The sequence below is a fragment of the Girardinichthys multiradiatus genome, chromosome 5 (assembly GCF_021462225.1).
Source record: "Girardinichthys multiradiatus isolate DD_20200921_A chromosome 5, DD_fGirMul_XY1, whole genome shotgun sequence".
Classification (NCBI taxonomy): domain Eukaryota; kingdom Metazoa; phylum Chordata; class Actinopteri; order Cyprinodontiformes; family Goodeidae; genus Girardinichthys; species Girardinichthys multiradiatus.
The window spans coordinates 7,036,437-7,053,591 of NC_061798.1; the positions used below are offsets into that span (position 1 = coordinate 7,036,437).

At 40.7% G+C, this 17,155-nt stretch overlaps 1 protein-coding gene across 1 annotated transcript in view; it reads right to left on the reverse strand.

The window, feature by feature from the left end:
• The window catches only part of LOC124868063 (envoplakin-like), a 35,325-nt gene extending 24,649 nt beyond the window's left edge, over positions 1 to 10,676 (reverse strand). Inside the window, exons 1-8 of the mRNA XM_047364861.1 lie at positions 10,618 to 10,676; positions 5,495 to 5,594; positions 5,006 to 5,160; positions 4,686 to 4,809; positions 4,372 to 4,503; positions 1,748 to 1,789; positions 1,391 to 1,552; positions 859 to 966 (exon numbers count right to left, since the gene is read on the reverse strand). Coding sequence (XP_047220817.1) covers positions 859 to 966; positions 1,391 to 1,552; positions 1,748 to 1,789; positions 4,372 to 4,503; positions 4,686 to 4,809; positions 5,006 to 5,160; positions 5,495 to 5,594; positions 10,618 to 10,676 — 882 coding nt within the window. The remainder of the gene's footprint in view (positions 1 to 858; positions 967 to 1,390; positions 1,553 to 1,747; positions 1,790 to 4,371; positions 4,504 to 4,685; positions 4,810 to 5,005; positions 5,161 to 5,494; positions 5,595 to 10,617) is intronic.
• Positions 10,677 to 17,155: the final 6,479 nt, after the last annotated feature.

The following is a 17,155-nucleotide window of genomic DNA, read 5'->3' on the forward strand; positions in this document are numbered from 1 at the left end:
AGTCCTTGGCAGTGACGTGCCCATCTAGCACAAGTATTGGGCCAAGGGAATGCCATGATATGGCAGCCCAAACCATCACTGATCCACCCCCATGCTTCACTCTGGGCATGCAACAGTCTGGGTGGTACGCTTCTTTGGGGCTTCTCCACACCGTAACTCTCCTGGATGTGGGGAAAACAGTAAAGGTGGACTCATCAGAGAACAATACATGTTTCACATTGTCCACAGCCCAAGATTTGCGCTCCTTGCACCATTGAAACCGACGTTTGGCATTGGCACGAGTGACCACAGGTTTGGCTATAGCAGCCCGGCCATGTATATTGACCCTGTGGAGCTCCCGACGGACAGTTCTGGTGGAAACAGGAGAGTTGAGGTGCACATTTAATTCTGCCGTGGTTTTATGTTTTTTGGATACAATCCAGGTTAGCACCCAAACATCCCTTTCAGACAGCTTCCTCTTGCGTCCACAGTTAATCCTGTTGGATGTGGTTCGTCCTTCTTGGTGGTATGCTGACATTACCCTGGATACCGTGGCTCTTGATAGATCACAAAGACTTGCTGTCTTGGTCACAGATGCGCCAGAAAGACGTGCACCAGCAATTTGTCCTCTTTTGAACTCTGGTATGTCACCCATAATGTTGTGTGCATTTCAATATTTTGAGCAAAACTGTGTTCTCACCCTGCTAATTGAACCTTCACACTCTGCTCTTACTGGTGCAATGTGCAATCAATGAAGACTGGCTACCAGGCTGGTCCAATTTAGCCATGAAACCTCCCACACTAAAATGACAGGTGTTTCAGTTTCATTGTCCAACCCCTGTAGGTCCTGGTGAAATCTTTAAAGACACATTTTAGTACCTGTATTGTGTCGCTGGCTGGGTGATTTAGTTCAATAAGCCTTTCACCTTCATCCTGGAGTCTGTTCACTTCACTCTCGTGGAACAATAGACCATTGTTCTTAAAATTCTGAATGGGAATAAATCAAAGCTTTTATATGTATAGTCACGAAATTATGCTCATTTAATAGTTTTTAATCTTAATTTGCAATCCTAGAACAAGAGGTCCACATAGCAATGTTCAAGACACAAACCCTGTTCTAATATTGTAAACAGCTTCTCTGGCTTCTGCCTTAAAGGTTTTGTTTCGTTCTGGTCTCTAAGACCCGTCTGCTGAACTTCCTCTGCTCTAATTTCTTTGAGATGTGCCAAACTAGACTTTAAGTGTTTAATAATGCTGAAAATAAGCTGCAGATAAAAAGTCTGCACACTCAGACATCAGGTGTTTAAAAATGTTTTTTTTTTTCATTTAATTAATTTAACAAAACAGCATCACAATAGAAAAAAGGGAGATTAAAACCAAATCTTGGTTTCTGCATCACATCCGTCCTGACCTCATAGTGCCTACGAATATGAGGTGGATCCACTATGTGATCGCTCCAGTCCTGCTTCCTGATCTTTTCCTGTTCTTCTCCCAGGAAGTTCAGCTCATTGTTGCAGCCCAGCATATACTTGTACAGGCTGCTCAGGTAGTGGTGGCACCACTTGGAGTTGTCCTCACAAACAAAAATCAAGAAAACACAATAAAACGTCAAAGTTAAACTGCGTTTGTTTTCATTTTTATTAATAATGATCTCCAAGAACAGACTTATAACATTTATGGAAATATTCACTAACATTCTCTGGCAATGAGTCAAACCTAAAGTATCAAATAAAAAGGAAAAACTGTTCCTGTATGAAAAACAACTTACCAGCAGGTTGTTGTATTGTTTCTTAAAGGCATTGTATTTCTCCTGAAAGATAAGGCACTAAGATATAATATATATTCTCTGTACCAAGATTTTACTGATAAGGATGAAATAGCCTTCATGTAAAATACTTGACAAGTGTATTCATACCCCTTGAACTTCACATTTTGTCACATTGCAATCAGAAACTTTAATGTATCTGAAGGTCTTTTATATTAAATCCAGTGCCACCAATTGCCTTTAGTCAGTCAGTCAGTCAGTCATTTTCTACTGCTTATTCCATAGTGGGTCCAGTTGCCTTTAGACATCTTCTAATTAGTGAAAAAAACTCAGTATAAACCCAACAGCTCTGTGAAGGCCTCTTGTTTGTTAGAGAATATCTGAGGCAAACAAACAGCATCATGAAGATGAAGGAACACAGCAGACAAGTCAGAGAGAAGGTTGGGGAAACATTTAAAATTAGGGTTACGTAATAGAGACTAGGCAAGGAAAGGAACAATCAGAGAAGCAGCCAGCAGATCCATGGTAACTCTGGAGGAGCCGGCGGAGATCCATAATTCAGGTAAGAAATCTGATTATGGATTTCACAAACCTGGCTTTTATGGTAGAGCAACCTGAAGAAAGCTGTTAAAAGAAACTCATGAGAAGTCCTGCTTGCAGTTTGTCACAAACTACAGGTCCTTCTCAAAAAATTAGCATATTGTGATAAAGTTCATTATTTTCCATAATGTCATGATGAAAATTTAACATTCATATATTTTAGATTCATTGCACACTAACTGAAATATTTCAGGTCTTTTATTGTCTTAATACGGATGATTTTGGCATACAGCTCATGAAAACCCAAAATTCCTATCTCACAAAATTAGCATATCATTAAAAGGGTCTCTAAACGAGCTATGAACCTAATCATCTGAATCAACGAGTTAACTCTAAACACCTGCAAAAGATTCCTGAGGCCTTTAAAACTCCCAGCCTGGTTCATCACTCAAAACCCCAATCATGGGTAAGACTGCCGACCTGACTGCTGTCCAGAAGGCCACTATTGACACACTCAAGCAAGAGGGTAAGACAGAAAGAAATTTCTGAACGAATAGGCTGTTCCCAGAGTGCTGTATCAAGGCACCTCAGTGGGAAGTCTGTGGGAAGGAAAAAGTGTGGCAGAAAACGCTGCACAACGAGAAGAGGTGACCGGACCCTGAGGAAGATTGTGGAGAAGGGCCGATTCCAGACCTTGGGGGACCTGCGGAAGCAGTGGACTGAGTCTGGAGTAGAAACATCCAGAGCCACCGTGCACAGGCGTGTACAGGAAATGGGCTACAGGTGCCGCATTCCCCAGGTCAAACCACGTTTGAACCGGAAAAAGCAGCAGAAGCGCCTGACCTGGGCTACAGAGAAGCAGCACTGGACTCTTGCTCAGTGGTCCAAAGTACTTTTTTCGGATGAAAGCAAATTCTGCTTGTCATTCGGAAATCAAGGTGCCAGAGTCTGGAGGAAGACTGGGGAGAAGGAAATGTCAAAATGCCAGAAGTCCAGTGTCAAGTACCCACAGTCAGTGATGGTCTGGGGTGCCGTGTCAGCTGCTGGTGTTGGTCCACTGTGTTTTATCAAGGGCAGGGTCAATGCAGCTAGCTATCAGGAGATTTTGGAGCACTTCATGCTTCCATCTGCTGAAAAGCTTTATGGAGATGAAGATTTCATTTTTCAGCACGACCTGGCACCTGCTCACAGTGCCAAAACCACTGGTAAATGGTTTACTGACCATGGTATCACTGTGCTCAATTGGCCTGCCAACTCTCCTGACCTGAACCCCATAGAGAATCTGTGGGATATTGTGAAGAGAACGTTGAGAGACTCAAGACCCAACACTCTGGATGAGCTAAAGGCCGCTATCGAAGCATCCTGGGCCTCCATAAGACCTCAGCAGTGCCACAGGCTGATTGCCTCCATGCCACGCCGCATTGAAGCAGTCATTTCTGCAAAAGGATTCCCGACCAAGTATTGAGTGCATAACTGTACATGATTATTTGAAGGTTGACGTTGTTTGTATTAAAAACACTTTTCTTTTATTGGTCGGATGAAATATGCTAATTTTGTGAGATAGGAATTTTGGGTTTTCATGAGCTGTATGCCAAAATCATCCGTATTAAGACAATAAAAGACCTGAAATATTTCAGTTAGTGTGCAATGAATCTAAAATATATGAATGTTAAATTTTCATCATGACATTATGGAAAATAATGAACTTTATCACAATATGCTAATATTTTGAGAAGGAACTGTATCTAAGGGATTGTCCTGTGTTAAAATGGTCCAGTTAGAGACCTGAGTCCAATCGAGAATCTGTGGCAAGACTTGTTAATATTTACACTCAATGCAAATACAATTGACCTTGATTTATTTTGCAAAAGAGAATTCCAAATATTTCAGTCTCTTTTCAGATGTTTGTTTGTAAAAAACAAACAAAAAAAAAACATGCTTTTCTATCTCACAGTTAAGCACTACTTTGTGTTGACGTATAACATACATTCTGTGGCTGTTATGTAGGAAAATATGAAAAAGTTCAAGATGTATGAATACCTTGCCAGGCGCTCTAAGTGTTTTATGGCTTAAAAGAACATGCTGACCTTGCTGCCAGCAGAGCCGACACAAAGCTGTGAGCTGTAAGCTATGATCTCTTTATGCAGTATGTTGTGAGCAGCAATCTGCTTCTCCAGGTCCACCATGGTGGGCCCGTACTCCTCTCCATTTAACTCTTTCTGTGGGCAAAGACATGAGAGGAGCACAGTTAATAAAACTGGTAAAACATTGTCTGATGCCTCTGTTGAAGAGTGGCTACAGTATCTCAATAGCAACTTCTTTAAACTCAAGGAACACTATCAGACTCCAGTGTTTAGGTAGATTTGATTGTGAAGTGCTCAGATGGTGTCTCTGGACCTACTTGCTTCTGGTTCAAAATAAGGCCCCAGTTAATTCTGGGCATCAATGACACATCATCAATCTGGTCATAGATGTCTCTGTAGAAGGCACAGTCCTTCAGCCATCGCTCGTGAAGGTGGATGATACTGGAAATGTATAAAGCGAAAACAGTAAGATGTACATTGAATGATTTGATTTCACCTTATTTTTTGCTAGAAATGTGTTTGCATAAACTTGTATATATTTATAAAGGCCAATAAGGGCGGAAGCCAAATTTTTATATATCAGTTTTTGTCATTTAACAGGAACTCGGTTCGTAGTATGTTTATCCAATGTTCTCACTCTTTCTCGATCTCTTTGGCTTGTAGGTGTTTGAGATTTTTGGCTGTATCGACATCCAGAAACAGGTCCTTCAGAAGGTTCTCTGCCTCGGTCAATTTGATCGATATCTCATTTTTATGTTGAAAGGGGAGGGCTTTCTTTTCATTTTCAGCATCCTGGTAAAAGTACAAAACAGATAACTCTGGGTTAGATCCAATTGCAAGAATTTTTTGTATTCCTATACTTTCTAATACATAGGAATTATGTCATTACCTGTTCATTGAATAGTGGGGCATTACCAAACAAGCGACCACATGTGTTGTGTTTTACAGTTTTACATGATGCATGCAAGTTAAGTGGATACATCTATGTTAGACAACGTGAGGTCTAGAAAACAAAATCTCAACAGCATCTTTGGAGCAAACACACTGATGACAAGCTGCAATAAAAGGACTTTCAGATGTTCTTCTATCCATCAATATGTGTGGTAGTGCATCTGGTTTTTCTTACCACAGCCAGCATCTCTTCTGATTTAAGGATGTCTTTCTCTACCTGGTCTGCATTCGTTTGCATCTTGGCAACCAGCAAGGCCAAGTTGCTCACCTGGGACCTGCAGGGAGCAAGTCACAGGTTCAGATGAAAACAATTCAATTCAATTTTATTTATCACTACACATGTCGTCTTAAGGCACTTCACAAAGTCAATTCAATCAAATCATACAGATTTCAAGTTGGGTACATACATTCCAATTAACTATTACACAGTGCAGTCAGTTTCAGTTATTTATTCAAATTGGATAAAATGTTTTTCCATCTAAGGAAACCCAGCAGATTGCATCGAGTCAGAGACTTGCAGCATTCACTCCTCCTGGATGAGCATGTAGAGACAGTGGACAGTCACTGGCGTTGACTTTGCAGCAATCCCTCATACTGAGCATGCATGTAGCGACAGTGGAGAGGAAAAACTCCCTTTTAACAGGAAGAATCCTCCAGCAGAACCAGGCTCAGTGTGAGCGGCCATCTGCCACGACCGACTGGGGGTTTGAGAGAACAGAGGAGATACACAAAAAGAACAAAGAAGCACTGATCCAGGAGTCCTTTCTATGGGAAGGAAAAGTAAATGTTAATGGATGTAGCTCCTTTAGTCGTTTCACCTAGAAAGAAAGAACAGATAAACTCTGAGCCAGTTTTCAAGGTCAGTCTGAAAGAGAGCACATAGAGTTTGTTACAGTAAAAGCTCAGTTCATCAAGATCAGCTTGATCTCCCTGTTCTACCAGCTGTTCCTGATTCCTTCTGATTAGCTCCTCTCCCAGTTCACTGGTCCATACTCCACTTCCCTCACCATTTAAGCCTTCTGGTTTTTGTTGTTTTCCACCAGATTCTCTGCTGGCATCCCGTAGTTCTACGTCTACCTACATCTGTAAGTTTCTTTTTCTCTATTTTTATTAAATATCACATCTCAACTGACCATGCACCTCCCATCCTCCTCTGTGCGCTTTGGTCCTCGCCTCCACACACCTTGACAGAAGTCTGTGTAGATGCATAGTCAGAGCCAGGACAATGACATAAAAGTCAGATTAAAGGCGACATGACCATTCAGACTGTGGACGATTTAAAACCCACCAGATATGTAGGCAACTTAGTACCACATATGGTACAATTCAGATTTTTTTTGGAGGTGAAAAAATTGGAATTAGGCCACATTTGCCTGCCATGTGAACGTAGCCTAACAGAAATCTAATAGGAAATAACTCTAGATGCATGAGGAACACTAGAATAAAACACAAAAGAATGAACTATTGAGGAAACCTAACAATAATGAGCACAGGGAAGGAACTGAAGAAGACAAGACCTTAACAATATAATAAACAGCAAAGAAATGGTCAAAATGCACACACAAAAAAAAATCAAACCCCGAACATTTCAGGATTGTGACACTGTTCTTTTACCAAAGCAGACTTTTAAAGATAGTATGACTTTATTTATCTTTCAGCCACATCAAGTAGACAATATCATGGGCATGTGCTTGCTTTGTGGATACTGTATAAAAAGACTGCATTCTACACTCTGACTAATCCATTGAACACCTTTCCACCAGTTGACCTTTACACCAAAGCAGCTATAAACAAAGAGAATCAGAGGCGTTCCCAACCCATAAAGGATATCTAAACCTGTGATCTGGTTTTGGGTCTTCCCCAGGGTCTTCTTATGGCCACACCTCTCCAAGGCGAAGCAATTAGAAAGCATTTTTATACGAGCCCTGACCAACTCAGCTAGTTCAATGCAAAAGAGCAGCAGCTCTGCTTAGAGTCTCAGTCAGATGAATAGACTACCTTCCAGAATTCCAAATGCTGAGTCCAATTACTCTTGGGAGAAAATGTATTCCAGACACTTGTATATCTTATAAGCCACACATAAACAGTATAGGATAAACAATTCTTGCTTTGTTTATAAAGGGCCTGGATCATATCTATTAGCAACAGCGACACAAACAGCCCCACATATTGCTGCAGAAAATCTTGGTTTGTACATGTCAAAATCCATGAGATACAACTCTGTAAGAAGAAATATTTGAAGAAGTGTTGCACAATTCAAGTGAAAGCAAACACCCCCTCCAGCTTCTAAAGTTTATAAATTCATTGGAATTTACCTTTCAACAATATGGAGTCACCTTTCCTTGGAAGGCTAGCCAGTAATTTCCCAAGCAGTTGAAACATGTTGCCTTGCCCCTTTTTAAAAATTGAACCCAGATTGTGGTCTGCAACTCTACAGACATCTTTCCAGCCATCTATATGATCCCAAAGATGTGTGTCTACCAACAATATCCAGAACCTTAAACATCTTCTACCCCAGACAACAAAGTCACCAGGAAGCTTTTAACTGTCATGACAACCTATGCAGAGGTAAGAGACTTGCATTTTTGTTGTGTCTTCAGTCTCTTTCTCCTCAGTGGTGGACATGGTTCCAATAGAGATCCTCAAATTGTTCTTTTCACTTCTTCACAATGTCCTTAATCCAGGTCACCACCCCCAGACAAGCCTTGCTTTCCACTTCTGTAGTGGCCAGCTGTTTGTCAAAGCCTTGTTGAGGTCAACAAAAAGTTCTTCTGTGTGACCATAAATTCTTTCAAAGCCCACATATAACCTTTTCTTCATTCATTAAAGCTGCAGCCCATTTGGCCCTTCAGAACCAGATTTAGTTGCCTCACATACGTCCTAATGATTTCGTTCTTTAGCTGGATGGCTGTCCTCACACTTGACCAGCAAGTCCTCCAGTTGCTGGTGACATCGGGACCGACAACCTACTGACTGACCACAGTTGCTCAAAGGAAGCAATCACATCAAAGGCTCTGAAGAAGATCCATTCCAATTCCATCTCCCTGTTTCCATACAGGAAGAGTGAAAACCCTCCTGAAAGGTGTAAATACAATATACTCACATAATTTTTCCCAAATAATATTCTTCACTTGTTTGGGTTTATCACACCCAAGTTCACTTTCTTCAGCCACACCCAGGCCTGATACTGCCACACCTGTTCTCAAACAAGAAATCACTTAATAGGACCTGCCTGACAAAGTGAAGTAGACCAAAAGATCCTCAAAAGCTAGACATCATGCAAAGATCCAAAGAAATGCAGGAACAAATGAGAAAGAAATTGATATATATCCATCCACAAAAGGTTCTAAAGCCATTTCTAAAGCTTTGGGACTCCAACAAACTACAATGAGAGCTATTATCAACAAATGGCAAAAAACAGTGGTGAACATTCCCAGGAGTGGCCAGCCTAGCGCAGCGACGACTCATCCAAGAGGTCACAACAGACCCCACTACAACATCCAAATAACTGCAGGCCTCACTTGTTTCAGTTAAGGTCAATGTTCATACCTCCACCATAAGAAGGAGACTGGGCAAAAATGGCCTGCATGGAATGAAAACCCTTGCTGAGCAAAGAACATTAAAGCTTATCTAAATTTTTCCAGAAAACATCTTGATGATCCCCAAGACTTTTGGGAATATACTCTGTGGACTGACGAGACTAAAAGTTTAACTTTTTGGAAGGTGTGTGTCCCACTACATTTGGCGTAAAATTAACACTGCATTTCAGAAAAATGACATCATACAACAGTATGATGGGGCTCTTTTGCTGCTGCAGGACCTGAAAGACTTTCCATAATACATGGAACCATGAATTCTGCCGTCTACCAAAAAACCCAAAGAAGAAGAGTGACATAAGAGCAGTTAATGGTAATGATCCAGAGACCAACTCCACCTTACTCCTACCTGCTTACCATTACAGTAATCTTAGCTGAATTCTTTGTAGCAGAACAGTTGCTTATGTTGTAGGGAGTTTCCTGTGTGTGAAAGCATACGCACTGACTCACACTATGTCCAAATAACAGTAAAAAACACAACACAAAGATCTGCAGTACACTTATTTCCATTTAAAAAAGAGAAAGTGACACAAGGTGTTGTTAAAAAATTATAGATGGGACGTCAGTAAAATACACTGATAAAAACTAATAAAAACACTAACAATGTTGACAGTTCCCCCAATTATAAAAGGATTACATGAAGGAAACTAGAATCAACCAGCTGATGAGTTACAGGCGGCACAGCCCTTATCATATAGCAGCATAAGCAGGGGAGAGACTCAGGTGAGTTGATCGTGAGGATTTTTTCAAATCAGACAAGAACAAACTTTAAAACTTGTTCATTTGTGCTGGCAATTATAAGATTTCTTAGTTGGCACACTAAACTGTGCTTGTTCAAAATGATACCATCGTTATAGCAATTTATGCTGGCCACAGTCCATAACTTAGGTAAGAAGTTTCATACCTTTATTTATATTTAGATATACAATTATTTTCATTCAACCACAAAGTTTGTTTCTGATTGGAAATGACACAAGTCTCCCAAACGACCAAAAGACAAAGGCATAATAAAAAAAAAAACACTTTCTACTTACATTTAACATTGTAATGTCAAAAATATGTATACTCTTGTAAATAATATATGAAAAAGCCTTTATTGACAAAACAGCAATCAAACCCCACTTGTAAATGCCCTAATCTTTAGATCCCTGCATAGATTCTCTTTCAGATTTAAGCCAGGACCATGGCTGGGCAAAATCCAAATTGTTAATTTTACCGTCAAAGGAAACATATTGGCAAAATTAAATTCTAAAATTGACAGGGGTATGAATAACTTTTGGCTTAACTATGTTTTTAAAAGAAACATGCTCTGTCAGAATCACTGGGGATCTGCAAAGCCAGATAAGATACATAATACTTAAAAAATACTCTTCTATTTATATAACATTTTATTTGCGCCAGTTGATCTCCTGACCTAGGCACCAATGACATTAATCTCTAACTTTCTCACCCCTAGACATCACTAGACTTACTTGACACTACATTCTGTGTAGCAGACTTTCCTAAATGTTTCTGCCAAAGAGGCTTTATGTAACTGGGGAGGAGGCACAGTTTAAACTGTTAGAAAGAAGCTAGCAGCACAGTAAAGACACATGAAACATTCCATGTTCTGGAAAAACAACAGGAATGGGGCGGATGACCAGGATACATGTATATCATGCATTGCTGGATGCATTGATAATTATCAAAAGGAAAAACTCACTTGCTGATCTTGCTTGAGCCCTTCAGCGAGCTGTCCTTGGTCTCCTTTGGCTTTAACATTGTGTAGAAGGTGGAGATCCCACAAAAACTTCACCCTCTCAGTCATGAAGCTTGTTTGTCTGTGTCTACCTTACTGCTTCCCACTTTATCTCTCTTCTGTCTTTGGTTCTTCTTACACACACAAACACTCTTGACACATGAGCCAGTATAGCTCTAAACACTTCTGACTCCTCCCAGACAGGGTAGCAGGTGTGTTAACACCCAGTTATCCTCCTTGTGGAGGAAGACCAGACTGACCTGTTCTTCACACTGTCCCTCTGTTTGTCCTCCTCCTTGTTTTCCTTTTCATAGGGGTCCATGACTATCTGATATTGGACCAGCACTACTCAAACTACTTGCCACGCTTCACTTTTATGGAAAAGATTGGCAATTAGGTTTTATTTTGTGAAAATTTTTTCCTCAGTCTACAATCGTGATTTAATTATTTAAAAATGGCAAATTGTAGTTTTAGAATCAAAGAATAAATATAATCTTTTTAAAACCTCAGTATATTCCTCAGTAATTCCTATACAGCAATTGATCTAGAAATATATCTCATCTATTTATTAGTGCAATGCAAATATATCAACAGATACTCATCTGAGTCTCTTTTTTTCTAGGAATAAATACAAAAAAACAAAACAAAGAACAGTTCTATGTCTCAAACTTAACTGATTCTAATTTGTTGGTATATCTGTGCTCAGAAAGGTACCTTTACTATGATCTGAATAATTGTTTGTTTCCAGGTTCAATACCAAACTAACACGTTTACCTTGGTCACATCCAGTTGTAGTAATATCCATGTTCATATGTTGAATTTAGAAAAATAGACATTTGAATTTTTATTTTTTTACTTTTTAAGACTGCCCTGTTATTAAATTATCCCGAGGTTTGTGTTTGCTGTCCTATTTAGTCATTGACATTATTGTTTGTTCTGAAGCTACATTTACAGCAACTGGATTAGATGGATGTTTAACCAACTGTGTGTTATTTGTCTTTAATGGATCATTTTCTATTTTTTTCCAGACCATCTGGATACCCCTTGATGTTAGCAAAGTTTAAATACGAGTGTTTCTCTTTTCAGTTAACTCTGAAAAACATCCAGAAGGTTCCCTCTACCACCACTCCCCATCCATTTTTCCTTTTCGGGCTGGTGTGGTAATACATGCCCGTATGTTTGTGTTGATGGTATAAATATTGTGCATCTTCAGGAATCCATCACTGAGCATTATAGCTTCTTTGTGGACAGGGACTATAAACAGGGTAAAGTCACACAACCTGAAGATGTAACTTGATCAATGTCTTTATGCATTTAGTTACCTGTGCTGTTGTTTAACCGCAAGGGCAATGGCACAGCTTCCTCTTCAGCTGTTGGGCTTTTCAGTAACTATTTTGTCCACCTATGTTGATCTTTGTTTTAATTACAGGCTGTTCAATTGTGTCATGAGTTCCAATCCTGACCTTTTACTGATGAATTTGCAGGTTTACAAGGTTGTTTTTTTTACCTGGGTACCCTCACTGCCTAATATTATGCATTTAGGTCAATTAGTGTGTCTGCATTTCCCCCAGAGGTGTGAGTGTGTGTGTGGATAGTTGTTTTTACTCTACTTCCCTGAGATGGACTGTCTCTCACTTATTGACTGCTGCTACAGATCCAAGGAACAGTCCCCTAAGGTGACTAACTGGAAGGATGGATGGGATTTGATTACAAATGTTCTGATGAATAAAATTAAACAAAGAAATTACTGCTGGTCCCCTCTGGGACGTGTTTGTGTCTGTCTAGTGTCTTCTTCTTATCACAAGCTGGATTACGGATATAGCAGGTCTGTACAGTGAAGAACCCAGACATTTCTCTCCTAGGAACACTCTCACCTACAGGTCCTTCTCAAAATATTAGCATATTGTGATAAAGTTCATTATTTTCCATAATGTCATGATGAAAATTTAACATTCATATATTTTAGATTCATTGCACACTAACTGAAATATTTCAGGTCTTTTATTGTCTTAATACGGATGATTGTGGCATACAGCTCATGAAAACCCAAAATTCCTATCTCACAAAATTAGCATATTTCATCCGACCAATAAAAGAAGTGTTTTTAATACAAAAAACGTCAACCTTCAAATAATCATGTACAGTTATACACTCAATACTTGGTCGGGAATCCTTTTGCAGAAATGACTGCTTCAATGCAGCGTGGCATGGAGGCAATCAGCCTGTGGCACTGCTGAGGTCTTATGGAGGCCCAGGGTGCTTTGATAGCGGCCTTTAGCTCATCCAGAGTGTTGGGTCTTGAGTCTCTCAACGTTCTCTTCACAATATCCCACAGATTCTCTATGGGGTTCAGGTCAGGAGAGTTGGCAGGCCAATTGAGCACAGTGATACCATGGTCAGTAAACCATTTACCAGTGGTTTTGGCACTGTGAGCAGGTGCCAGGTCGTGCTGAAAAATGAAATCTTCATCTCCATAAAGCTTTTCAGCAGATGGAAGCATGAATTGCTCCAAAATCTCCTGATAGCTAGCTGCATTGACCCTGCCCTTGATAAAACACAGTGGACCAACACCAGCAGCTGACACGGCAACCCAGACCATCACTGACTGTGGGTACTTGACACTGGACTTCTGGCATTTTGGCATTTCCTTCTCCCCAGTCTTCCTCCAGACTCTGGCACCTTGATTTCCGAATGACATGCAGAATTTGCTTTCATCCGAAAAAAGTACTTTGGACCACTGAGCAACAGTCCAGTGCTGCTTCTCTGTAGCCCAGGTCAGGCGCTTCTGCTGCTGTTTCTGGTTCAAAAGTGGCTTGACCTGGGGAATGCGGCACCTGTAGCCCATTTCCTGCACACGCCTCTGCACGGTGGCTCTGGATGTTTCTACTCCAGACTCAGTCCACTGCTTCCGCAGGTCCCCCAAGGTCTGGAATCGGCCCTTCTCCACAATCTTCCTCAGGGTCCGGTCACCTCTTCTCGTTGTGCAGCGTTTTCTGCCACACTTTTTCCTTCCCACAGACTTCCCACTGAGGTGCCTTGATACAGCACTCTGGGAACAGCCTATTCATTCAGAAATTTCTTTCTGTGTCTTAACCTCTTGCTTGAGGGTGTCAATAGTGGCCTTCTGGACAGCAGTCAGGTCGGCAGTCTTACCCATGATTGGGGTTTTGAGTGATGAACCAGGCTGGGAGTTTTAAAGGCCTCAGGAATCTTTTGCAGGTGTTTAGAGTTAACTCATTGATTCAGATGATTAGGTTCATAGCTCGTTTAGAGACCCTTTTAATGATATGCTAATTTTGTGAGATAGGAATTTTGGGTTTTCATGAGCTGTATGCCAAAATCATCCGTATTAAGACAATAAAAGACCTGAAATATTTCAGTTAGTGTGCAATGAATCTAAAATATATGAATGTTAAATTTTCATCATGACATTATGGAAAATAATTAACTTTATCACAATATGCAAATTTTTTTAGAAGGACCTGTAGTTCTGGGGTACCCCAAAGCATTCCCAGGACAGAGGGTCTATAAACTACTCACAAAAATTTAGGGAAATGTCTGACCCGATCTGGCAAAATGAGTCACTTAGACCTAAAATCACAATTTGAGATTTTGGTTTTATTGGTTAAAAAAAAGACCCTAAACGTTAAAATGATACTAAACCAACGCTGCACCTAGAATGGTTTGGAAACTAAGTCTATTGGAAGTATGATATCTAGCATTTTTTTTCCAGACTAGAAAACTGAGAAAAAGAGGCTTAAGACTTGGTGACAGAGTCTGAGTCTGTGTGTGTGTTGCATGTGTATTGTGTACTTGTTTTTCTAACCATTCAGTTTCCAGTTGGTGCTGGAGTTCTCAGGTGTGCTGGATGACAGGTGTTTTCCATCTGCTGATTGCTAGGAGGAGTACTTAAGGGGGAGGCTGCCAGCACTTCAATGCCAGAGTGTTTGCCTTAGTGGTAACAAGCTCAGCCACTACTGATTTTTGTTCTTCGTTTTTGAACTCAAGTAATCTTGCATTTTGTTCCCACGCAGGTTTCTACCTGAGGCTTTGTTTACCTTGCTGAGTTCCGACTTCATTCCAGTGTATCTCTGAGCATCTGGATTATCAGCTACTGAGTTAAGGAACTACCTTCTTGTGGATTTCTCTCACTTTCGTCTGTACTTTTCGGACACGGACCAAGCTGGCGGCTTCCCGTTTCCAGGACCCAGGCATCAGCACACCTTGCTTCTTCCTCCATCTTGAACATCGGCACCTGAGCTCCTTTTGGCTGACACCAAGCTCACCACAGAGAAGACAACTGAACAATCCTCCTTCGCAAGTTAAGACTGAATCTCTCTACCACTGGCGGTTCTTGCTCCAACAGTTTAGTAAGCCATTTCTCAGATCTTAGTAATCAGTTGCTTCATATCATTCGTTTGTTCACCAATTCATTTTGCTTCCTTCCCTTACAGTTGGTGTTCCCAGTTCCCGTCCTAGACTACTTTGTTGACAATAAAAACTGTAAAACTTTTCCTTCTGAGTGTTCTCTGTATGTGGGTCTAATCTATATCGAAAATGACAGAACACTCTGGCCAACAAGACCCTGCAGAAACACTCAGAACTATTTCAGAACATGCAAATCAGTTACATTCTCATGACTCTTCTCTCCACTCTCTTGCAGAGCAGCAGCGCCATGCTAATCAGCGACTTAGGTAGATTGCCTCCATGTTACGTCAGACCTTAGTTACTCAATCCACTTTACATACAGATGGCGCTGCTGCATTACTGGTATCCCAACAGCTACTTCACTCTCGTGATGTCATTTCCCCTAACCCTGATACATTTTCTGGAGAAGTGGGTAATTGTAGAGGATTTCTACTGCAATGTGCTTTAGTTTTCAACCGTTCTCAAAGTTCCTTCCCGCATGATGTTAAAATTTCATACATCATTGGTTTATTGACCAGCAAAGCTTTGCAATGAGCAACTTTGGTTGTACTTCTGAAGACTTTGTTTCTGAATTTAAGCAAACCATATCCACTGAAGTGGATCAGTCAGACACCGGAAGGCAGCTGCAAGCATTAAAGCAACGCAATAGACCTCTCACTGAGTTTTTGATAGAATTTTGTACATTGGCAGCAGCTTCCGGTTGGAATGATATTGCTTTAAGGTCAGAATTTATTCATGCTTTAGACGATAATTTAAAAGATGAGTTAGCTTTGGTTGATGTTCCTGCCACATTACATGAAGTAATCTCTTAGGCCACAAGAGTGGATAACAAAATAAGGGAGAGAATGAGAACCAGAACAAAAGAATCTGGTATTAGTTCACAGACTAACTTTTTAGCCATTGCAAGACCCACTCAGCCTTTAGCTACCAGATCGGAACCTATGGTGATAGGACACACTCGGTAAACTCCAGAAGAAAGACAGAGACGCAGACAGGCCAAACAGTGCTCTTATTGTGGTTCTCCTGATCATTTTGTTAACTGTTCCTATTTGTCCCGGGCAGCCAAAAGACAGGGTCCGCTAACCTTAAAGGGGGGGCTAGCGGACCAACCTGAAGATAATGAAGCCCCTAGACTCAGCTTACCAGCAACTACCATGGTTAACCAACAAACCTTGACTATGTCCGCTTTGACTCTGGAAGTGGACAGAATTTAATTGATTCAGGATTAGTGAGCAAAGCAGGAATTGTGGTTGAACCTCTTCCTTCCCCGCGATCTGTATTAGCCCTTGATGGTCAGGCTTTACAGCAAATTACACATCAGACCAAACCCATTGATCTTTTGTTATCGGGGAACCATAGAGAAAAGATTTCCTTCTTTGTATTTCCAGTATCCCAGGGTTCTTTGGTCTTGGATTACCCCTGGTTATGAAAACACAATCCTCATCTTGATTGGTTGAAATCTTGCTCCATTAGTTGCCACTCATCTTGCCTTCAGTCAGCATTTTCCCCAAGCTTTTCTGAACAGAGTAGTGAGGAAAATGAGGAGATAAATTTCTCACATGTACCCTTAGAATACCATGACCTCAAGGAAGGTTTTAGTAAAAGCAAGGCTTTGTCCTTACCACCCCATAGGCCTTACGACTGCACTATCAATCTTCTCCCTGGCACCCCCTTACCATCTAGTAGACTATATAATATCTCCCACCCAGAACAGAAATCCATGGAGAATTATATAAATGAGTCTTTATCAGCAGGGATAATCCGACCATCTTCTTCGCCTCTAGGAGCCAGATTTTTCTTTGTAGGTAAAAAGAATGGTTCCTTAAGACCGCGTATTGACTATAGAGGTCTTAATCAAATCACCGTCAAGAATAAATATCCTCTTCCACTACTTTCCTCCGCTTTTGAACCGGTTCATGGTGCTACAGTATTCTCTAAACTAGATCTGAGAAATGCTTACCATCTTGTTAGGATCTGCCAGGGGGATGAGTGGAAAATGGCCTTCAAGACTCGGTCATTTTGAATACCTGGTCATGCCTTTTGGACTATGCAATGCTCCTGCTGTCTTTCAGGC